This window comes from Haliotis rufescens, unplaced genomic scaffold, assembly GCF_023055435.1.
Source record: "Haliotis rufescens isolate VD_foot unplaced genomic scaffold, xgHalRufe1.0.p SCAF_3, whole genome shotgun sequence".
Lineage (NCBI taxonomy): Eukaryota > Metazoa > Mollusca > Gastropoda > Lepetellida > Haliotidae > Haliotis > Haliotis rufescens.
In genome coordinates this window covers 45526866-45551778 of record NW_025964001.1, presented here as the reverse complement: position 1 = coordinate 45551778, position 24913 = coordinate 45526866, and the positions used below count along the sequence as shown (strand labels likewise).

Here is a 24913-nt window from a genome sequence, read left to right as displayed (position 1 = left end):
GGGGGGCAACTTCAGTAATATCTTTATTGAGGTATTGAATATCTGCTGCTAGGTGGGGCAACTTCAGTAATATCTTTAAGGAGGTATTTAACATCTGCTGCTATGTAGGGCAACTTCAGTAATATCTTAATGGAGGCACTGAATATCTGCTGCTAGGTGGGGCAACTTCAGTAATATCTTTACCGAGGTATTGAAAATCTGCTGCTATGTAGGGCAACTTCAGTAATATCTTTACAGAGGTAATGAATATCTGCTGCTATGTAGGGCGACTTCAGTAATATCTTTATTGATGTATTGAATATCTGCTGCTATGTACGGCAACTTCAGTAATATCTTTACGGAGGTATTGAATATCTGCTGCTATGTAGGGCGACTTCTGTAATATCTTTATGGAGGTATTGAATATCTGCTGCTATGTAGGGCGACTTCTGTAATATCTTTAAGGAGGTATTGAATATCTGCTGCTAGTGGGGGCAACTTCAGTAATATCTTTATGGAGGTATTGAATATCTGCTGCTATGTAGGGCGACTTCTGGTAATATCTTTATGGAGGTATTGAATATCTGCTGCTATGTAGGGCAGCTTCAGTAATATCTTTATGGAGGTATTGAATATCTGCTACTAGGGGGGGCAACTTCAGTAATATCTTTACGGAGGTATTTAATATCTGCTGCTATGTAGGGCGACTTCTGTAATATCTTTATGGAGGTATTGAATATCTGCTGCTATGTAGGGCAACTTCAGTAATATCTTTATGGAGGTATTGAATATCTGCTGCTAGGGACAGCTTCCGTAATATCTTTACCATGGTATTGCCTGGTGAATATGCCCATGGAATGATGCCATGTCAATATCTTCACTATTCTACCCCTGAACCATGTGGAGAAATCTAAGCAGGAAATGAGGCTTACACTTCAGGATCAACAAAACATTACTGACAAACAGAAACAACATTTGCATATAAAATAAAGTTTTATTATCAAATCAAGCACTAAATCTTTCATCACATACTGGAAAACCTTTCTTATTATCTAAACTGACACTTTTGCCATATCATATATATGCAAATAGCATGTTCAATTTATTATTATCATGATTATCACTAACTTAGCAAATATCCCCTGGTACATCATGTCAGATGTACTACTAGTTGACATGCCAGACTGTTATCCATCGTCTCCTGCAAGGACACAGAATCAGTATGTCTGAAGGGCTGAGAATATGAGGGACTGACACTCAGACTGTTATCCATTGTCTCCTGCAAGGACACAGAATCAGTATGTCTGAAGGGCTGAGAAGATGAGGGACTGACACTCAGACTGTTATCCATCGTCTCCTGCAAGGACACAGAATCAGTATGTCTGAAGGGCTGAGAAGATGAGGGACTGACACTCAGACTGTTATCCATTGTCTCCTGCAAGGACACAGAATCAGTATGTCTGAAGGGCTGAGAAGATGAGGGACTGACACTCAGACTGTTATCCATCGTCTCCTACAAGGACACAGAATCAGTATGTCTGAAGGGCTGAGAAGATGAGGGACTGACACTCAGACTGTTATCCATTGTCTCCTGCAAGGACAGAGAATCATTATGTCTGAAGGGCTGAGATTATGAGGGACTGACACTCAGACTGTTATCCATTGTCTCCTGCAAGGACACAGAATCAGTATGTCTGAAGGGCTGAGAATATGAGGAACAGACATTTTGTCATGACCAAAGTGTTCCACTTTTAAGCTCCACTTTTTTCACTCGATTGGAAGTCAGTTTGTATGATGGTGTTCAATGAATGATTACGCAATTTACATCTAGTTGGAACAAGCAGTTACTATAGTTACATGAGACAAGTTGCGTTGATTGCAGTTGGAAGACTCAGATGATAAAATGGCAAAGGCAATGCAGCCTACCCCCACTGTACACAGACTTCTGACGGACATAAGCTTGTTTGTTGTAGTGGAGTAGCAGGTCCTGACTTGGTCTCCCAGGCCGGGACACCACTCAAACACTATCACCAGACTCAACTGATCAAAGGGAGATAGGCATATACTTTTGAGTAGTTGATACACTGGCCACACATTTCTCTTCATAATATTCACTTGTATATCAAATATGAGGATGGATAGTACACATCAGAAATAGACTACAGAGTGTGCAGCCACTGATGGGACAAGGGAGAGCACTGATGTTTGTCTGGAGACATTGAGAGTATTGTTTCCAGGACCTATTGAGAGGTGAGAGCATCAGTCTCCACCTCAGTGACACCCTGCTGCCCTCCAGGACCTAGGGAGAGGTGAGAGCATCAGTCTCCACCTCAGTGACCCACCCTGCTGCCCTCCAGGACCTATTGAGAGGTGAGAGCATCAGTCTCCACCTCAGTGACACCCTGCTGCCCTCCAGGACCTATTGAGAGGTGAGAGCATCAGTCTCCACCTCTGTGACACCCTGCTGCCCTCCAGGACCTATTGAGAGGTGAGAGCATCAGTCTCCACCTCTTTGACCCACCCTGCTGCCCTGCAGGACCTAGGGAGAGGTGAGAGCATCAGTCTCCACCTCTGTGACCCACCCTGCCGCCCTGCAGGACCTATTGAGAGGTGAGATCATCAGTCTCCACCTCTGTGACACACCCTGCTGCCCTGCAGGACCTAGTGGGAGGTGAGAGCATCAGTCTCCACCTCTGTGACCCACCCTGCTGCCCTGCAGGACCTATTGAGAGGTGAGATCATCAGTCTCCACCTCTGTGACCCACCCTGCTGCCCTGCAGGACCTATTGAGAGGTGAGAGCATCAGTCTCCACCTCTGTGACCCACCCTGCTGCCCTGCAGGACCTAGGGGGAGGTGAGAGCATCAGTCTCCACCTCTGTGACCCACCCTGCTGCCCTGCAGGACCTAGGGGGAGGTGAGAGCAACAGTCTCCACCTCTGTGACCCACCCTGCTGCCCTGCAGGACCTAGGGAGAGGTGAGAGCATCAGTCTCCACCTCTGTGACCCACCCTGCTGCCCTGCAGGACCTAGGGGGAGATGAGAGCATCAGTCTCCACCTCTGTGACCCACCCTGCTGCCCTGCAGGACCTAGGGGGAGATGAGAGCATCAGTCTCCACCTCTGTGACCCACCCTGCTGCCCTGCAGGACCTAGGGAGAGGTGAGAGCATCAGTCTCCACCTCTGTGACCCACCCTGCTGCCCTGCAGGACCTAGGGAGAGGTGAGAGCATCAGTCTCCACCTCAGTGACCCACCCTGCTGCCCTCCAGGACCTAGGGAGAGGTGAGAGCATCAGTCTCCACCTCTGTGACCCACCCTGCTGCCCTCCAGGACCTAGGGAGAGGTGAGAGCATCAGTCTCCACCTCTGTGACCCACCCTGCTGCCCTCCAGGACCTAGGGAGAGGTGAGAGCATCAGTCTCCACCTCTGTGACCCACCCTGCTGCCCTCCAGGACCTAGGGAGAGGTGAGAGCATCAGTCTCCACCTCTGTGACCCACCCTGCTGCCCTGCAGGACCTAGGGAGAGGTGAGAGCATCAGTCTCCACCTCTGTGACCCACCCTGCTGCCCTGCAGGACCTAGGGGGAGGTGAGAGCATCAGTCTCCACCTCTGTGACCCACCCTGCTGCCCTGCAGGACCTAGGGGGAGGTGAGAGCATCAGTCTCCACCTCTGTGACCCACCCTGCTGCCCTGCAGGACCTAGGGAGAGGTGAGAGCATCAGTCTCCACCTCTGTGACCTACCCTGCTGCCCTGCAGGACCTAGGGGGAGGTGAGAGCATCAGTCTCCACCTCTGTGACCCACCCTGCTGCCCTGCAGGACCTATGGGGAGGTGAGAGCATCAGTCTCCACCTCTGTGACCCACCCTGCTGCCCTGCAGGACCTAGGGGGAGGTGAGAGCATCAGTCTCCACCTCTGTGACCCACCCTGCTGCCCTGCAGGACCTAGGGGGAGGTGAGAGCATCAGTCTCCACCTCTGTGACCCACCCTGCTGCCCTCCAGGACCTAGGGAGAGGTGAGAGCATCAGTCTCCACCTCTGTGACCCACCCTGCTGCCCTCCAGGACCTATTGAGAGGTGAGAGCATCAGTCTCCACCTCTGTGACCCACCCTGCTGCCCTGCAGGACCTATTGAGAGGTGAGAGCATCAGTCTCCACCTCTGTGACCCACCCTGCTGCCCTGCAGGACCTAGGGGGAGATGAGAGCATCAGTCTCCACCTCTGTGACCCACCCTGCTGCCCTGCAGGACCTAGGGGGAGATGAGAGCATCAGTCTCCACCTCTGTGACCCACCCTGCTGCCCTCCAGGACCTAGGGAGAGGTGAGAGCATCAGTCTCCACCTCTGTGACCCACCCTGCTGCCCTGCAGGACCTAGGGAGAGGTGAGAGCATCAGTCTCCACCTCTGTGACCCACCCTGCTGCCCTCCAGGACCTAGGGAGAGGTGAGAGCATCAGTCTCCACCTCTGTGACCCACCCTGCTGCCCTCCAGGACCTAGGGAGAGGTGAGAGCATCAGTCTCCACCTCTGTGACCCACCCTGCTGCCCTGCAGGACCTATTGAGAGGTGAGAGCATTAGTCTCCACCTCTGTGACCCACCCTGCTGCCCTGCAGGACCTAGGGTGAGGTGAGAGCATCAGTCTCCACCTCTGTGACCCACCCTGCTGCCCTGCAGGACCTAGGGGGAGGTGAGAGCATCAGTCTCCATCTCTGTGACCCACCCTGCTGCCCTCCAGGACCTAGGGAGAGGTGAGAGCATCAGTCTCCACCTCTGTGACCCACCTTGCTGCCCTGCAGGACCTATTGAGAGGTGAGAGCATCAGTCTCCACCTCTTTGACCCACCCTGCTGCCCTCCAGGACCTAGGGAGAGGTGAGAGCATCAGTCTCCACCTCTGTGACCTACCCTGCTGCCCTGCAGGACCTAGGGGGAGGTGAGAGCATCAGTCTCCACCTCTGTGACCCACCCTGCTGCCCTGCAGGACCTAGGGGGAGGTGAGAGCATCAGTCTCCACCTCTGTGACCCACCCTGCTGCCCTGCAGGACCTAGGGGGAGGTGAGAGCATCAGTCTCCACCTCTGTGACCCACCCTGCTGCCCTCCAGGACCTAGGGAGAGGTGAGAGCATCAGTCTCCACCTCTGTGACCCACCCTGCTGCCCTGCAGGACCTATTGAGAGGTGAGAGCATCAGTCTCCACCTCTGTGACCCACCCTGCTGCCCTGCAGGACCTAGGGAGAGGTGAGAGCATCAGTCTCCACCTCTGTGACCCACCCTGCTGCCCTGCAGGACCTAGGGAGAGGTGAGAGCATCAGTCTCCACCTCTGTGACCCACCCTGCTGCCCTGCAGGACCTAGGGTGAGGTGAGAGCATCAGTCTCCACCTCTGTGACCCACCCTGCTGCCCTGCAGGACCTAGGGGGAGGTGAGAGCATCAGTCTCCACCTCTGTGACCCACCCTGCTGCCCTCCAGGACCTAGGGAGAGGTGAGAGCATCAGTCTCCACCTCTGTGACCCACCCTGCTGCCCTGCAGGACCTATTGAGAGGTGAGAGCATCAGTCTCCACCTCTGTGACCCACCCTGCTGCCCTCCAGGACCTAGGGAGAGGTGAGAGCATCAGTCTCCACCTCTGTGACCTACCCTGCTGCCCTGCAGGACCTAGGGGGAGGTGAGAGCATCAGTCTCCACCTCTGTGACCCACCCTGCTGCCCTGCAGGACCTAGGGGGAGGTGAGAGCATCAGTCTCCACCTCTGTGACCCACCCTGCTGCCCTCCAGGACCTAGGGAGAGGTGAGATCATCAGTCTCCACCACCACTGCGGCCCACCCTGCTGCCCTCTTGGGCCATGTCCTCCTCCTCTTTTAACTTGTCCTTGACCTCTTCCTCGTCAATGTCGACCTCTGACCTCTCCATCAAGATAAAGGACAGAGGAGAGTCAGGATACTCCGGCCAGGTGAGAAGTGACTGAAAATAAATTACTCATATTTAGCACATGCCCAGATCATAAGTGAATAGAGACATCAGATCTCACGAAAACAGAACCCCTAAATTAGGCCTTCTTACACAAAGTAGTAAATTCAAATCCATGTAGTGGATAATAGAGATGTCCATTCACTTCCACGTCTTTGAAGAACCCTACTGTCAGTCATTGACTTCATAAAGTCCAGGGTCTAGATTTTTGAAACGATCGTAGTCCTAAAATTATCGTAAAGTTATCTTTAGAAAAATGGAAGGTTATCGTAGCCTTCCAATCGAAACTATCATAGCCCTAAGATATCTTAAGTTTGTCGTAAAACTAAGATAGCCCCATACCTGTTGTAAGTTTATTTTATCTTCATCCATGATGGCAGCATACTTTGCCATAGTCAATAGCTTAAAATATATTTCTATCCAAGTCCATGCTGAAGAAGTGTGAAACAACATAATTTGTTAAATAAATGGAAGGTGTCAGCAGGCTATAGTAATGACTGTGATCTTATTGATAACTCAGGGGCAGCTAATCTTAGTTCACACTCTAGTTGAGAGTGGTTTCCCTTTGAATTCGCCTGGTGAGACTTTGTTCAATGTTACAGTTTTCATAAAGCGCAGAGTTCCGCTGTTATATTTTCTGGATCGCATGTGAACAATGCTTTAGTCTTTATTTTCACATTTTATAAAATTATATCAATCTACAAATGTAAAAAAACCATAAAGGTTTCGCACCAGTTTTTACATCTAAAATTGTGTTGGACCAGCGGTTTTAACAATTTGAATTTTAACTATACAGTGTAGTATTTATTGACTTAACAAGGAAATACATGTGATCAAATGTATTTGTATAGTATGTTTAATATTTTTCTAGCAAAAGCTATTGTATTTTGTTTCGTTTAAAATACAATATGTAGGTTATCTATACAAATATTTGATAACAAGTGATTAAAAACTGTCTGTTGAACAATTGCATTCTTTAAATACAGGTGATTAACGGCATACAGATGTATTCCATCATATATAACAATTTATAGAAATTTTTTACATCAAAAGTTAAGCACAGCTTTTCGTATAAAAAATCAAACAAAAAATGAGTTCCCATACTCGTTTGGGCTTAAAATGTTGTCAAAAAGTAGCATAGTTAAAAATTCACTTTTCATCATATGTTTGCAGAAAACGTTTATTGAATGAAATTTACTGATCAATATAAAATAAACATTTTCTTTAAATGTTAAATTCAATAAACCAAATTTAAAACAATAATTGATTTTGGCCTTTTTAATATTTAAGTGTGCATCTACCCGTTTTACGTTTTAAAAAAATATAGATACTTAAGACATTCAGACAATAACATCGTTGTAAAGTATCATTTAACTACGTTCTGGAAGAGATATGACACATATACAATGTATTTCGCTCCTCAGCCAGGTTTTATGAAATCGGACAAATCAGTTTATTAGCTCGACTTAATTTAAAAGGATAGAAAAGGACTACATTGTATGTATGTTCACGTTAACTTGTGGCATGTTCCATGAGACGACTTGACAATTCCTAAATTATCTCTCTTTGCGAATACAAATTAGTGTCACTTTCAAATTTTGAAAAGAATTATGGATCTAGATAGACCCAGAATACATCACATAACATCAGACTTGAACATGCATCTTAAATGCTGTTCAATCAAAGGTCTCGCCTAGTCATTGTCATTTTAAAAAACGTCTCTTACTTTTGTCCTTGACTTTGTACGCAATGTGTTCACATAAAGTTCTGCACGCTTGCGAGAGAACCTTGAAAAATGTCTTTGCATAGCACACGAGTGCTATTTGTGTTCGGGTAGTCATGGCATCTGTTAATGATAAGAACAAAACGTCTACATGTAGGACATATGTAGGATTGTACGGAATATCACTCAAATAGTTGCGTGTTAAACAATGTGACCTGACAATGCGATCATTAATTCCGTGTCACTTCTTCATGTTGTTGTTATTGTCTGCGGCTGGGAAATCCCTGCGACGTCATTGGGAAAGACCCTGTTTTTTCAATCTCTAACACAAATGAGTTCTCTGTCAGAGATACAATAGCTATCATATCTTTGTGCGATCTGTGACAGGTTTACCATAGTTTTGATGTGCCCTGATGCATTCCAGATGTTCATTTCTTAACCATGCCTACCCACAACTCAAGCGACATGTGAACTACACTGCCAAGTGTTCTCTGCCTGACAACTCAAGTGACATGTGAACTACACTGCCAAGTGTTCTCTGCCTGACAACTCAAGTGACATGTGAACTACACTGCCAAGTGTTCTCTGCCTGACAACTCAAGTGACATGTGAACTACACTGCCAAGTGTTCTCTGCCTGACAACACAAGTGACATGTGAACTACACTGCCAAGTGTTCTCTGCCTGACAACACAAGTGACATGTGAACTACACTGCCAAGTGTTCTCTGCTTGACAACTCAAGTGACATGTGAACTACACTGCCAAGTGTTCTCTGCCTGACAACTCAAGTGACATGTGAACTACACTGCCAAGTGTTCTCTGCCTGACAACTCAAGCGACATGTGAACTACACTGCCAAGTGTTCTCTGCCTGACAACTCAAGTGACATGTGAACTACACTGCCAAGTGTTCTCTGCCTGACAACTCAAGTAACATGTGAACTACACTGCCAAGTGTTCTCTGCCTGACAACTCAAGTGACATGTGAACTACTCTGCCAAGTGTTCTCTGCCTTACAATTCAAGTGACATGTGAACTACACTGCCAAGTGTTCTCTCCCTGACAACTCAAGTGACATGTGAACTACACTGCCAAGTGTTCTCTGCCTGACAACTCAAGCGACATGTGAACTACACTGCCAAGTGTTCTCTGCCTGACAACTCAAGTGACATGTGAACTACACTGCCAAGTGTTCTCTGCCTGACAACTCAAGTAACATGTGAACTACACTGCCAAGTGTTCTCTGCCTGACAACTCAAGTGACATGTGAACTACTCTGCCAAGTGTTCTCTGCCTGACAATTCAAGTGACATGTGAACTACACTGCCAAGTGTTCTCTGCCTGACAACTCAAGTGACATGTGAACTACACTGCCAAGTGTTCTCTGCCTGACAACACAAGTGACATGTGAACTACACTGCCAAGTGTTCTCTGCCTGACAACTCAAGTGACATGTGAACTACACTGCCAAGTGTTCTCTGCCTGACAACTCAAGTGACATGTGAACTACTCTGCCAAGTGTTCTCTGCCTGACAACTCAAGTGACATGTGAACTACACTGCCAAGTGTTCTCTGCCTGACAACTCAAGTGACATGTGAACTACACTGCCAAGTGTTCTCTGCCTGACAACTCAAGTGACATGCGAACTACTCTGCCAAGTGTTCTCTACCTGACAACTCAAGCGACATGTGAACTACACTGCCAAGTGTTCTCTGCCTGACAACTCAAGTGACATGTGAACTACTCTGCCAAGTGTTCTCTGCCTGACAACTCAAGTGACATGTGAACTACACTGCCAAGTGTTCTCTGCCTGACAACACAAGTAACATGTGAACTACACTGCTCAGTGTTCTCTGCCTGACAACTCAAGTGACATGTGAACTACACTGCCAAGTGTTCTCTGCCTGACAACTCAAGTGACATGTGAACTACTCTGCCAAGTGTTCTCTGCCTGACAACTCAAGTGACATGTGAACTACACTGCCAAGTGTTCTCTGCCTGACAACTCAAGTAACATGTGAACTACACTGCTCAGTGTTCTCTGCCTGACAACTCAAGTGACATGTGAACTACACTGCCAAGTGTTCTCTACCTGACAACTCAAGTGACATGTGAACTACACTGCTCAGTGTTCTCTGCCTGACAACTCAAGTGACATGTGAACTACACTGCTCAGTGTTCTCTACCTGACAACTCAAGTAACATGTGAACTACACTGCTCAGTGTTCTCTGCCTGACAACTCAAGTGACATGTGAACTACACTGCTCAGTGTTCTCTACCTGACAACTCAAGTGACATGTGAACTAAACTGCCAAGTGTTCTCTACCTGACAACTCAAGTGACATGTGAACTACACTGCCAAGTGTTCTCTGCCTGACAACTCAAGTGACATGTGAACTACACTGCCAAGTGTTCTCTGCTTGACAACTCAAGTAACATGTGAACTACACTGCTCAGTGTTCTCTGCCTGACAACTCAAGTGACATGTGAACTACACTGCCAAGTGTTCTCTGCCTGACAACTCAAGTGACATGTGAACTACTCTGCCAAGTGTTCTCTGCCTGACAACTCAAGTGACATGTGAACTACACTGCCAAGTGTTCTCTGCCTGACAACTCAAGTAACATGTGAACTACACTGCTCAGTGTTCTCTGCCTGACAACTCAAGTGACATGTGAACTACACTGCCAAGTGTTCTCTACCTGACAACTCAAGTGACATGTGAACTACACTGCTCAGTGTTCTCTGCCTGACAACTCAAGTGACATGTGAACTACACTGCTCAGTGTTCTCTACCTGACAACTCAAGTAACATGTGAACTACACTGCTCAGTGTTCTCTGCCTGACAACTCAAGTGACATGTGAACTACACTGCTCAGTGTTCTCTACCTGACAACTCAAGTGACATGTGAACTAAACTGCCAAGTGTTCTCTACCTGACAACTCAAGTGACATGTGAACTACACTGCCAAGTGTTCTCTGCCTGACAACTCAAGTGACATGTGAACTACACTGCCAAGTGTTCTCTGCCTGACAACTCAAGTGACATGTGAACTACACTGCCAAGTGTTCTCTACCTGACAACTCAAGTGACATGTGAACTACACTGCCAAGTGTTCTCTGCCTGACAACTCAAGTGACATGTGAACTACACTGCCAAGTGTTCTCTGCCTGACAACTCAAGTGACATGTGAACTAAACTGCCAAGTGTTCTCTGCCTGACAACTCAAGTGACATGTGAACTACACTGCCAAGTGTTCTCTACCTGACAACTCAAGTGACATGTGAACTAAACTGCCAAGTGTTCTCTGCCTGACAACTCAAGTGACATGTGAACTACACTGCCAAGTGTTCTCTGCCTGACAACTCAAGTAACATGTGAACTACACTGCCAAGTGTTCTCTGCCTGACAACTCAAGTGACATGTGAACTACACTGCCAAGTGTTCTCTACCTGACAACTCAAGTGACATGTGAACTACACTGTTCAGTGTTCTCTGCCTGCCAACTCAAGTGACATGTGAACTACACTGCCAAGTGTTCTCTGCCTGACAACTCAAGTGACATGTGAACTAAACTGCCAAGTGTTCTCTACCTGACAACTCAAGTAACATGTGAACTACACTGCCAAGTGTTCTCTGCCTGACAACTCAAGTGACATGTGAACTACACTGCCAAGTGTTCTCTGCCTGACAACTCAAGTGACATGTGAACTACACTGCTCAGTGTTCTCTGCTTGACAACTCAAGCGACATGTGAACTACACTGCCAAGTGTTCTCTGCTTGACAACTCAAGCGACATGTGAACTACACTGCCAAGTGTTCTCTGCCTGACAACTCAAGTGACATGTGAACTACACTGCCAAGTGTTCTCTGCTTGACAACTCAAGCGACATGTGAACTACACTGCCAAGTGTTCTCTGCCTGACAACTCAAGTGACATGTGAACTACACTGCCAAGTGTTCTCTACCTGACAACTCAAGTGACATGTGAACTACACTGTTCAGTGTTCTCTGCCTGCCAACTCAAGTGACATGTGAACTACACTGCCAAGTGTTCTCTGCCTGACAACTCAAGTGACATGTGAACTAAACTGCCAAGTGTTCTCTACCTGACAACTCAAGTAACATGTGAACTACACTGCCAAGTGTTCTCTGCCTGACAACTCAAGTGACATGTGAACTACACTGCCAAGTGTTCTCTGCCTGACAACTCAAGTGACATGTGAACTACACTGCTCAGTGTTCTCTGCTTGACAACTCAAGCGACATGTGAACTACACTGCCAAGTGTTCTCTGCTTGACAACTCAAGCGACATGTGAACTACACTGCCAAGTGTTCTCTGCCTGACAACTCAAGTGACATGTGAACTACACTGCCAAGTGTTCTCTGCTTGACAACTCAAGCGACATGTGAACTACACTGCCAAGTGTTCTCTGCCTGACAACTCAAGTGACATGTGAACTACACTGACAAGTGTTCTCTGCCTGACAACTCAAGCGACATGTGAACTACACTGCTAATTGTTCTCTGCCTGACAACTCAAGTGACATGTGAACTACACTGCCAAGTGTTCTCTGCCTTACAACGCAAGTGACATGTGAACTACACTGCCAAGTGTTCTCTGCCTGACAACTCAAGTGACATGTGAACTACACTGCTCAGTGTTCTCTGCGTGACAACTCAAGTGACACGTGAACTACACTGCTCAGTGTTCTCTGCCTGACAACTCAAGTGACATGTGAACTAAACTGCCAAGTGTTCTCTGCCTTACAACTCAAGTGACACGTGAACTACACTGCTCAGTGTTCTCTGCCTGACAACTCAAGTGACATGTGAACTAAACTGCCAAGTGTTCTCTGCCTTACAACTCAAGTGACATGTGAACTACACTGCCAAGTGTTCTCTGCCTTACAACTCAAGTGACATGTGAACTACACTGTTCAGTGTTCTCTGCCTGCCAACTCAAGTGACATGTGAACTACACTGCCAAGTGTTCTCTGCCTGACAACTCAAGTGACATGTGAACTACACTTCCAAGTGTTCTCTACCTGACAACTCAAGTGACATGTGAACTACACTGCCAAGTGTTCTCTGCCTGACAACTCAAGTGACATGTGAACTACACTGCCAAGTGTTCTCTGCCTGACAACTCAAGTGACATGTGAACTACACTGCTCAGTGTTCTCTACCTGACAACTCAAGTGACATGTGAACTACACTGCCAAGTGTTCATGTGACATGTGAACAAGTGTGGTGTGTGGAGTATGGCATCCCTGTCTAGAGACTGGTGTGGGGTGTGTTGAGTAGGGTGTGTGGCGTGTTGTGTGTGGAGTGGGGTGTGTGGAGTATGGCATCCCTGTCTAGAGACTGGTGTGGGGTGTGTTGAGAAGGGTGTGTGGAGTGGGGTGTGTGGAGTGGGGTATGTGGAGTGGGGTGTGTGGAGTATGGCATCCCTGTCTAGAGACTAGTGTGGGGTGTGTGGAGTAGGGTGTGTGGAGTGGGGTGTGTGGAGTGTGGTGTGTGTGGAGTAGGGTGTGTGGAGTGGGGTGTGTGGAGTATGGCATCCCTGTCTAGAGACTAGTGTAGTTGGTGAAGTAGGGTGTGTGGAGTGGGGTGTGTGGAGTATGGCATCCCTGTCTAGAGACTGGTGTGGGGTGTGTGGAGTAGGGTGTGTGGAGTGGGGTGTGTGGAGTAGGGTGTGTGGAATGGGGTTTCTGGAGTAGGGTGTGTGGAATGGGGTGTGTGGAGTAGGGTGTGTGGAGTGGGGTGTGTGGAGTACAGCATCCCTGTCTATAGACTGGTGTGGGGTGTGTGGAATGGGGTGTGTGGAGTAGGGTGTGTGGAATGGGGTGTGTGGAGTACAGCATCCCTGTCTATAGACTGGTGTTGGGTGTGTGGAGTAGGGTGTGTGGAGTGGGGTGTGTGGAGTGGGTTGTGTGGAGTGGGGTGTGTGGAGTGGGGTGTGTGGAGTATGGCATCCCTGTCTAGAGACTGGTGTGGGGTGTGTGGAATGGGGTGTGTGGAGTGGGGTGTGTGGTGTGTGGTGTGTGGAGTGGGGTGTGTGGAGTGGGGTGTGTGGAGTAGGGTGTGTGGAATGGGGGGTGTGGAGTAGGGTGTGTGGAATGGGGTGTGTGGAGTATGGCATCCGTCTAGAGACTGGTGTGAGGTGTGTGGAGTGGGGTGTGTGGAGTGTGGTGTGTGGTGTGGGGTGTGTGGAGTAGGGTTTGTGGAGTGGGGTGTGTGGAGTATGGCATCCCTGTCTAGAGACTGGTGTGGGGTGTGTGGAGTGGGGTGTGTGGAGTGGGGTGTGTGGAGTAGGGTGTGTGGAATGGGGTGTGTGGAGTAGGGTGTGTGGAATGGGGTGTGTGGAGTATGGCATCCCTGTCTAGAGACTGGTGTGAGGTGTGTGGAGTAGGGTGTGTGGAGTGGGGTGTGTGGAGTGGGGTGTGTGGAGTATGGCATCCCTGTCTAGAGACTGGTGTGGGGTGTGTGGAGTAGGGTGTGTGGAGTGTGGTGTGTGGAGTGGGGTGTGTGGAGTGGGGTGTGTGGAGTAGGGTGTGTGGAATGGGGTTTCTGGAGTAGGGTGTGTGGAGTAGGGTGTGTGGAGTATGGTGTGTGGAGTGGGGTGTGTGGAGTATGGCATCCCTGTCTAGAGACTGGTGTGGGGTGTGTGGAGTAGGGTGTGTGGAGTGTGGTGTGTGGAGTGGGGTGTGTGGAGTGGGGTGTGTGGAGTAGGGTGTGTGGAATGGGGTGTGTGGAGTAGGGTGTGTGGAGTGGGGTGTGTGGAGTATGGCATCCCTGTCTATAGACTGGTGTTGGGTGTGTGGAGTAGGGTGTGTGAAGTGGGGTGTGTGGAGTGGGTTGTGTGGAGTGGGGTGTGTGGAGTGGGGTGTGTGGAGTATGGCATCCCTGTCTAGAGACTGGTGTGGGGTGTGTGGAATGGGGTGTGTGGAGTGGGGTGTGTGGAGTGGGGTGTGTGGAGTAGGGTGTGTGGAGTGGGGGGTGTGGAGTGGGGTGTGTGGAGTATGGCATCCCTGTCTAGAGACTGGTGTGGGGTGTGTGGAGTGGGGTGTGTGGAGTGGGGTGTGTGGAGTGGGGTGTGTGGAGTGGGGTGTGTGGAGTATGGCATCCCTGTCTAGAGACTGGTGTGGGGTGTGTGGAGTGGGGTGTGTGGAGTAGGGTGTGTGGAGTAGGGTGTGTGGAATGGGGTGTGTGGAGTATGGCATCCGTCTAGAGACTGGTGTGAGGTGTGTGGAGTGGGGTGTGTGGTGTGGGGTGTGTGGAGTAGGGTTTGTGGAGTGGGGTGTGTGGAGTATGGCATCCCTGTCTAGAGACTGGTGTGGGGTGTGTGGAGTGGGGTGTGTGGAGTGGGGTGTGTGGAGTGGGGTGTGTGGAGTGGGGTGTGTGGAGTGGGGTGTGTGGAGTAGGGTGTGTGGAATGGGGTGTGTGGAGTAGGGTGTGTGGAGTGGGGTGTGTGGAATGGGGTGTGTGGAGTATGGCATCCCTGTCTAGAGACTGGTGTGAGGTGTGTGGAGTAGGGTGTGTGGAGTGGGGTGTGTGGAGTGGGGTGTGTGGAGTATGGCATCCCTGTCTAGAGACTGGTGTGGGGTGTGTGGAGTAGGGTGTGTGGAGTGTGGTGTGTGGAGTGGGGTGTGTGGAGTGGGGTGTGTGGAGCGGGGTGTGTGGAGTGTGGCATCCCTGTCTAGAGACTGGTGTGGGGTGTGTGGTGTAGGGTGTGTGGAGTGGGGTGTGTGGAGTGTGGCATCCCTGTCTAGAGACTGGTGTGGGGTGTGTGGTGTAGGGTGTGTGGAGTGGGGTGTGTGGAGTGTGGCATCCCTGTCTAGAGACTGGTGTGGGGTGTGTGGTGTAGGGTGTGTGGTGTAGGGTGTGTGGAGTGGGGTGTGTGGAGTGTGGCATCCCTGTCTAGAGACTGGTGTGGGGTGTGTGGTGTAGGGTGTGTGGAGTGGGGTGTGTGGAGTGTGGCATCCCTGTCTAGAGACTGGTGTGGGGTGTGTGGTGTAGGGTGTGTGGAGTGGGGTGTGTGGAGTGTGGCATCCCTGTCTAGAGACTGGTGTGGGGTGTGTGGTGTAGGGTGTGTGGAGTGGGGTGTGTGGAGTGTGGCATCCCTGTCTAGAGACTGGTGTGGGGTGTGTGGTGTAGGGTGTGTGGAGTGGGGTGTGTGGAGTAGGGTGTGTGGAATGGGGTGTGTGGAGTAGGGTGTGTGGAATGGGGTGTGTGGAGTATGGCATCCCTGTCTAGAGACTGGTGTGGAGTGTGTGGAGTAGGGTGTGTGGAGTAGGGTGTGTGGAGTGGGGTGTGTGGAATGGAGTGTGTGGAGTGTGGCATCCCTGTCTAGAGACTGGTGTGGGGTGTGTTGAGAAGGGTGTGTGGAGTGGGGTGTGTGGAGTAGGGTGTGTGGAGTGGGGTGTGTGGAATGGGGTGTGTGGAGTGTGGCATCCCTGTCTAGAGACTGGTGTGGGGTGTGTGGTGTAGGGTGTGTGGAGTGGGGTGTGTGGAGTAGGGTGTGTGGAATGGGGTGTGTGGAGTAGGGTGTGTGGAATGGGGTGTGTGGAGTATGGCATCCCTGTCTAGAGACTGGTGTGGGGTGTGTGGAGTAGGGTGTGTGGAGTGTGGTATGTGGAGTATGGCATCCCTGTCTAGAGACTGGTGTGGGGTGTGTGGAGTGGGGTGTGTGGAGTAGGGTGTGTGGAATGGGGTGTGTGGAGTAGGGTGTGTGGAATGGGGTGTGTGGAGTATGGCATCCCTGTCTAGAGACTGGTGTGGGGTGTGTGGAGTAGGGTGTGTGGAGTAGGGTGTGTGGAGTGGGGTGTGTTGAGTGGGGTGTGTGGAGTGTGGCATCCCTGTCTAGAGACTGGTGTGGGGTGTGTGGAGTAGGGTGTGTGGAATGGGGTGTGTGGAGTAGGGTGTGTGGAATGGGGTGTGTGGAGTAGGGTGTGTGGAGTGGGGTGTGTGGAGTGGGGCGTGTGGAGTGGGGCGTGTGGAGTGTGTGGAGTAGGGTGTGTGGAGTAGGGTGTGTGGAGTGGGGTGTGTGGAGTGGGGTGTGTGGAGTGTGGCATCCCTGTCTAGAGACTGGTGTGGGGTGTGTGGAGTAGGGTGTGTGGAGTAGGGTGTGTGGAGTGGGGTGTGTTGAGTGGGGTGTGTGGAGTGGGGTGTGTGGAGTTGGGTGTGTGGAGTGGGGTTTGTGGAGTAGGGTGTGTGGAGTTTGTGGAGTAGGGTGTGTGGAGTGGGGTGTGTGGAGTGGGGTGTGTGGAGTGGGGTGTGTGGAGTAGGGTGTGTGGAGTAGGGTGTGTGGAGTGGGGTGTGTGGAGTGGGGTGTGTGGAGTGGGGTGTGTGGAGTAGGGTATGTGGAGTGGGGTTTGTGGAGTGGGGTGTGTTGAGTGGGGTGTGTTGAGTGGGGTGTGTGGAGTGGGGTGTGTGGAGCGGGGTGTGTGGAGTAGGGTGTGTAGAATGGGGTATGTGGAGTAGGGTGTGTGGAATGGGGTGTGTGGAGTAGGGTGTGTGGAATGGGGTGTGTGGAGTAGGGTGTGTGGAGTGGGGTGTGTGGAGTGGGGTGTGTGGAGTATGGCATCCCTGTCTAGAGACTGGTGTGGAGTGTGTGGAGTAGGGTGTGTGGAGTGGGGTGTGTGGAGTGGGGTGTGTGGAGTATGGCATCCCTGTCTAGAGACTAGTGTAGTTGGTGAAGTAGGGTGTGTGGAGTAGGGTGTGTGGAGTGGGGTGTGTGGAGTGGGGTGTGTGGAGTAGGGTGTGTGGAGTGGGGTGTGTAGAATGGGGTATGTGGACTATGGCATCCCTGTCTAGAGACTGGTGTGGGGTGTGTGGAGTAGGGTGTGTGGAGTGGGGTGTGTGGAGTGGGGTGTGTGGAGTGGGGTGTGTGGAGTGGGGTGTGTGGAGTATGGCATCCCTGTCTAGAGACTGGTGTGGAGTGTGTGGAGTAGGGTGTGTGGAGTGGGGTGTGTGGAGTGGGGTGTGTGGAGTATGGCATCCCTGTCTAGAGACTAGTGTAGTTGGTGAAGTAGGGTGTGTGGAGTGGGGTGTGTGGAGTATGGCATCCCTGTCTAGAGACTGGTGTGGGGTGTGTGGAGTAGGGTGTGTGGAGTGGGGTGTGTGGAGTAGGGTGTGTGGAATGGGGTTTCTGGAGTAGGGTGTGTGGAATGGGGTGTGTGGAGTACAGCATCCCTGTCTATAGACTGGTGTGGGGTGTGTGGAATGGGGTGTGTGGAGTAGGGTGTGTGGAATGGGGTGTGTGGAGTACAGCATCCCTGTCTAGAGACTGGTGTGGGGTGTGTGGAGTAGGGTGTGTGGAGTGGGGTGTGTGGAGTGGGGTGTGTGGAGTATGGCATCCCTGTCTAGAGACTGGTGTGGAGTGTGTGGAGTAGGGTGTGTGGAGTGGGGTGTGTGGAGTGGGGTGTGTGGAGTATGGCATCCCTGTCTAGAGACTGGTGTGGGGTGTGTGGAGTATGGCATCCCTGTCTAGAGACTTGAGCCCGTTTGCGGAGACTCACCTTGAAGACCTCCAGCAGCTGTGCGGGAGTGAGGTCCATCACTAGCTGCATCATGGAGAACCTGGCCTGGATCAGGTGCAGCCCGCACCCCGGGATCAGCTGTCTGTTGTCACAAGTAGGCTCGGATTAGAAACCACAATAGCAGTGCCTGTTATTACTGAGGATACCAAGTAGTTACACAAATACATATATCTTTGATTGTGCATTCTTTCATCAATATCACTGAAATTTACACCAGTATTACAGTCAACTCAGAACCTCAGTCGTGCCTGCAGATATTCATCAAAGAAAGAGGCACAAGGATCTGTAGCTCACCTGTACATTTCTGGAATATTGTATTAGATCGCAATACAACAATTAAGACCAATAACCAAAAGAAATGACAAAAGTTTCTACACAACAAACATTCTTACTGCATATTTACTAAATGAACCATTATGCCAAACTGGCTGAGTAAAAGCCCAAAGTTTCACATTCACCATGATAGCCGAGATACTATTTGGGAGCCGTCAAAGTCAAAGGTTGAAGCTGTATCATAAACAGGGATATACATATTGTGCCTTGGTCATGCATTATTCACGTCAGTAGAGCTCGTGTATGTGTGATACCTGTACTCGGTCAGTAACTAAAGATCTGGAAAGAAATACATGTCGGCAAGGTGAAGAGACTACACTGAATAATTAGGCAGGGTGTTGTCACACTATTTAGTCCAGCGGATTTTGCCATATTATGAAAAAATCGTGCACTTTGTGTTAAAAGCATGAAATTTGGCATCAATATACATCATACCAATACGGCTAAATTTAGATATAGAGCCATCATTGACTTGACCTTCGGCGACCTTAGCGGCCATCTTAAAAAATGGCCAACATTCTGACAAATATCTGTTGATATCTTGGTAACTATGACAGCCGGAGTCATTATATTGGTGGGTAAATAAATGTGTTTTATATCAAGTAAGTTGAAAACCTCCTTGAGTGTATTAACCCTTGATAATTGGAACATTCCTGATAATATGGCATCAACGCGTATGGGCGACTCTCTTATCAGTCACTGTAGAAGTATAACCCATCCAAGATAAGCATATTGGGAGTGTTCGCTTATATGTCTCTGCTGTTGTCTGGGTGCGCACAATAAGGTTTCAAAATACCTAATACTCATATCTCAAGACGAATAAGTTTTCCATTGCAATTTACTGGTTTCACGTACATGTACTAGCAACATCCATCACACTTACACAGTGCAGTACAGCTTAATGCTGCTTTGACGCACTTGCAGTTTGCCCGACAACCTTTTGTGCAGCCACATCGCAGTAGTTCTCTGCACATTCTGCTGGCCTGCTGGGGGCCGCTCTACATGACTTCCCATGTTCCTCCATCGGTTCTTGTCTAACCTCATCCTGCTGGTCGTGGTATGTCAACCACTGGTCTAAGAGCCTGGCTCCAACAATGCCCAGCCTGGTAAGCTGCTCTTCTCACGTGGTGTAGAAGGGCAGATTGTGTTGGTGGAAGAGATCCACTCTTGCCTCATTCACATGACACTTCAAGCTGGTTTTGTCATATAGCAGGACAGAAAATCTCTCTACAGTGTCCATAGACTTATCGACATCTGTCAATTGTGGCTGGTTCATTAGTGCAGCAAACTCTGCAGTGACCTCAGGGTACATGTTCCAGGTATCCCACGCTGTCTTCTGTCCTCTTTCAGTGATGCAGGAGACAGTGTCGCATCTAGTCATGGTATGGAACATGGGAAGTGCGAGACTCTTGTCTGGTCCAATTGCTTAAGCGATGTCATGTGCAGGAATCAGTCGGAAGTGTTTGCCTGTGCCAAAGGCCACCCCCAAAGCCGTTAGTAGCATTCGTAGCTGTGCAAACACATGTACAGCAATCACAACAACATCACTGTCCACTGTACGGATGAGAATCTTGTACTGTTTAGCTGTATCAGCGACATGGACCATAATTCGGCTGTCTGCTTCCTCGTGTGTGCAAGGTGCTAGTCCTTCTGTTGTTCTAGGCAGGTGGTAGACAACATCCTCGTGCAGTGTGCTAATGACTTGCTTGTAGGTTTGGATAGTGATAGCTTCTGTGCTGAGAAACACAAATAGTTCTTTCTTATTTTCAGCAAGTTTCAAGAAGTCTCCCCAGTTTTTTTTAATTAGATTGTTTGGCTGTACTCAACGGCGCACTCCTTTACCTCTCTTGTCTCGTGATTGTTCTTTCAAAGAGTCTGACCTATATTTTTTCCAAACAACATCTATTCGTTGGCACTTGAAAGACGTCCTGAGAAGTCTTTGTTGAACCTGGCTTTAACATGTGAACTAAGAGATTTCTGTAACAGTTCTGTCACTTTTCTGTCATTTCACTGGTGTACTAAAGAGACAAAGTTTGTTCTTCTTTATTGGGCCGTCTATAGGTTTTGACTTTTCTACAAGCAGTTCTTTCACAAATGTGTTGTATTGTTTACATCCAAGCTTTTCAAGCTTATACAAGAGTCACCAACAGATTTATCAGCAATGCCCTGTGTATCAAGTACAAGAAGGTCGCACCTAGTTTCAAGGAATGGATATCCATACTCTTCAATAACAGATTTCAGTGAAGTGACATCTCCAATGAAAGCCTTTTGCACACCAGGACATTGTTCATGATGGCACATGTCAGGTTTCTTCTGTGCATCATCCAATGAAACTTCCAAGTCATTGATGAGATGTGCCATCTCGGGTCCACTGACCATCCATCTCTGGAGAGCAGCTGGATTCTCAGTCAGCCCAACAGCTCCACCATCATCTTTTACCACAGCATTATGTTGCTCATGTGCTTGATCAATAGCAATTCTTGAGTAAGCATGAGGTGTCTTGTTCACTGTGAACTGTACATTCAAGAACTGAGCATGGACATTGGGGTGCAGCTTGGACAAGGTCACCATGTCTCGGAGGTGGACTGATATCCATCGTGCATAGTGGTAGTGGTCAAGAAAAAAACCAAGGAACAAGCTTGGTCAGGGAATAGACATACTGTACGAATAGATTGCACAAACACAAGCATGGTGATTTGAAATTCATAGACCATGTACCAGAACTTTGTCACCATGTTGGGTTCAACAGATTCCATATACGCCTGATATGCCTGTTGCAGGGATAAATACATGGCACAAGCTGTCACCTGGTGCACCCTTCTTGTGCGGGTGATGTGAGCTGCCTTCAAGACTGAATCTGCTGTGCCACCTGTGGCAATCTCTGCCTGAACCAGTATCCCTACCCATCCACTGTCGTCGAGAAGATTTCCTAAAGCCCTAAGTGCAGCCAACTCGATGTGCAGACGCTCCATAGAATAATGGCCATTTCCACTGGATGTTCTTGACAATAGCAAACAATGGTTGGTCCACTGTAACAACAGGTGTCTGTCTTGGGTTGGAAAGTAACACAATGCCCTTGATAACATCCAACGAATGCCTCATCATTGCTACTGTTGCGACGTCTTCCTGGAACAGTGGCAGTAAGGACTTTGTAGCTGGCTTTGTTCTGATGTTTTATGTCTGGCTGCTTTATTATACAGGGCGATCAAACACTTAGAGAGGTACTTTGCCTCACTAGCAACAAGGTCTCCAGATGATACCTTTGCTAAGATATGATCATCAAGCAACTTTGTTGCACATCCTCAAACTCTCTCAATGATCATTTTGGTCATTGCTTCATGCAGTGGATCAGATGTATTAGACGGTTCCTCACAGAATAAACAAACATTATCCACGGTTATGTTCTGTTGCCATTGGTACCGGTCACCACGTGCTTTCTTACCAACAACATCAGTGCATGGGGGTGATGTACTGCTCCTCTTCTGAACTCGTTTTAGTTGCTGTATAAAAGCTTGCAGTTATTGTGAAATTTAGCTGAATGTCACATCAATGTATTTTTTACACCATCCCCTTCATTTAGCCTTGAGATTTCAAGAGTTTTGGGGAGCAATCCAGCATTATTAAATGCTATCAGATCATCTGCAAGATTGATGTAACCTGCACCAACGTCACTGCGTTTAGAATTATACATGGCAAGAAAGCTTCTCAGTTTTGTTGTCTTGACAAAAAAAACACTTTGACCAGCCTGTTCCTTTAACGACAGGAACAGACTGTATCATAGGCCTCATCAACGTTACTTTAGAGGACATATTTGGATAAGTCATCTACCTGGGGGTAAATATCCAAGCATTTAGCATTTATACCATCTCTAAAGCATTATATGTCCATATATGCAGTTTAAATGACTCTAGCTTGCATGTATGGTTTCTGTGGAATCTTGAGGACTTAACAGGTGTGTTCAGACATATTAAATGAACGATTTAGCTGTTATCGGTCCACTCATATGTATAAAGTAATAAACAAAAAGTTTATAAAAAAAAAGAAGTGCTTTTACATTTGGTCTTTTCGGGGGGTGGGGTGCATACAAAACATGAATATTTGGGGAGGGTGATTATTAAGTACATCCCAAACCTCTGACCCCCCCCCCACTCCCCCACCTCCCTGTCATAAATGACCAGTCCCTAACTGGCCTGCTCTGGTAGAGATGAGGTAAACTTACTCCATTCGAGGGATGAACCTGTCATTCCTCCTGAACAGCAGCTGCTTAAGGAACATGGCAAAGGTAGTGATCTCACTGGGAGGGAGTATCTGTTCTATGTTAGGCTTGACTGACAGCTGTACCAGGTACTTTGTGTTGACATCGCACTCAGGGTAGAGCCTGGTCTGAACACAGAAGGCATCATGACATTCAGTGCTCAACAGACACAGGGAGACTAGACTACACTCAGTCCTCAACAGACACTATAAGACTACACTACACTCAGTCCTCAACAGACACTATGAGACTATACTACACTCAGTCCCAAACAGACACTATAAGACTACACTACACTCAGTCCTCAACAGACACTATAAGACTACACTACACTCAGTCCTCAACAGACACTATAAGACTACACGACACTCAGTCCTCAACAGACATTATAAGACTACACTACACTCAGTCCCCAACAGACACTATAAGACTACACTACACTCAGTCCCCAATAGACACTATAAGACTACACTACACACAGTCCTCAACAGACACTATAAGACTACACTACACTCAGTCCTCAACAGACACTGTGAGGCTATACTACACACGGTCCTAAACAGACACTTTAAGACTACACAACACTCAGTCCTCAACAGACACTATTAGGCTACACTTCACTCAGTCCTCAACTGACACTATAAGACTACACTACACTCAGTACTCAACAGACACTGTGAGGCTATACTACACTCAGTCCCCAACAGACACTATAAGACTACACTACACTCAGTCCCCAACAGACACTATAAGACTACACTACACACGGTCCTCAACAAACACTATAAGACTGCACTACACTCAGTACTCAACAGACACTGTGAGGCTATACTACACTCAGTTCTCAACAGACACTATAAGACTTCACTACACTCAGTCCCCAACAGACACTATAAGACTACACTACACACGGTCCTCAACAGACACTATAAGACTACACTACACTCAGTCCTCAACAGACACTATAAGACTACACTACACACGGTCCTCAACAGACACTATAAGACTACACTACACTCAGTCCTCAACAGACACTGGGAGGCTATACTACACTCAGTCCTCAACAGACACTATAAGACTACACTACACTTAGTCCCAAACAGACACTATAAGACTACACTACACAAAGTCCTCAACAGACACTATAAGACTGCACTACACTCAGTCCTCAACAGACACTGTAAGGCTATACTACACTCAGTCCTCAAAAGACACTATAAGACTACACTACACTCAGTCCCCAACAGACACTATAAGACTACACTTCACTCAGTCCCCAACAGACACTATAACACTACACTACACACAGTCCTCAACAGACACTATAAGACTTCACTACACTCAGTCCCCAACAGACACTATAAGACTACACTACACAAAGTCCTCAACAGACACTATAAGACTACACTACACTCAGTCCCCAACAGATACTATAACACTACACTACACACAGTCTTCAACAGACACTGTGAGGCTATACTACACACGGTCCTCAACAGACACTATAAGACTACACGACAGTCAGTCCCCAACAGACACTATAAGACTACACTACACTCAGTCCCCAACAGACACTATAAGACTACACTACACTCAGTCCCCAACAGACACTATAAGACTATACTAACACTCAGTCCTCAACAGACACTATAAGGCTACACTACACTCAGTCCCCAACAGACACTGTGAGGCTATACTACACTCAGTACTCAACAGACACTGTGATGCTATACTACACTCAGTCCCCAACAGACACTATGACTACACTACACTCAGTACTCAACAGACACTGTGAGGCTATACTACACTCAGTCCTCAACAGACACTATAAGGCTACACGTCACTCAGTCCTCAACAGACGACATGAGGCTATACTTCACACAGTCCTCAGGAGACACTATAAGACTACACTACACTCAGTCCCCAACAGACACTATAAGACTACACTACACTCAGTCCTCAACAGACACTGGGAGGCTATACTACACTCAGTCCTCAACAGACACTATAAGACTACACTACACTCAGTCCTCAACAGACACTATAAGACTACACTACACTCAGTCCCCAACAGACACTATAAGACTACACTACACTCAGTCCCCAACAGA

At 48.5% G+C, this 24913-nt stretch overlaps 1 protein-coding gene across 3 annotated transcripts in view; it reads right to left on the bottom strand.

Annotated features, from left to right (window-relative positions):
* Positions 1–959: 959 nt before the first annotated feature.
* The window catches only part of LOC124124391 (dimethyladenosine transferase 2, mitochondrial-like), a 34747-nt gene continuing 10793 nt past the window's right edge, over positions 960–24913 (bottom strand). Inside the window, exons 8-11 of one of the 3 annotated variants that reach the window (XR_006859471.2) lie at positions 22767–22930; positions 18194–18296; positions 2340–5935; positions 960–2219 (exon numbers count right to left, since the gene is read on the bottom strand). Coding sequence is in view for 1 of the 3 variants with exons in the window: in XM_046487547.2 (XP_046343503.1) it covers positions 5771–5935; positions 18194–18296; positions 22767–22930 (432 nt within the window). In the remaining 2 variants the exon portion in view is untranslated. Of the gene's footprint in view, positions 5936–7667; positions 7788–18193; positions 18297–22766; positions 22931–24913 lie in introns of all 3 variants that reach the window. The other 2 variants (XR_006859473.2, XM_046487547.2) reach the window with 2 other exon arrangements.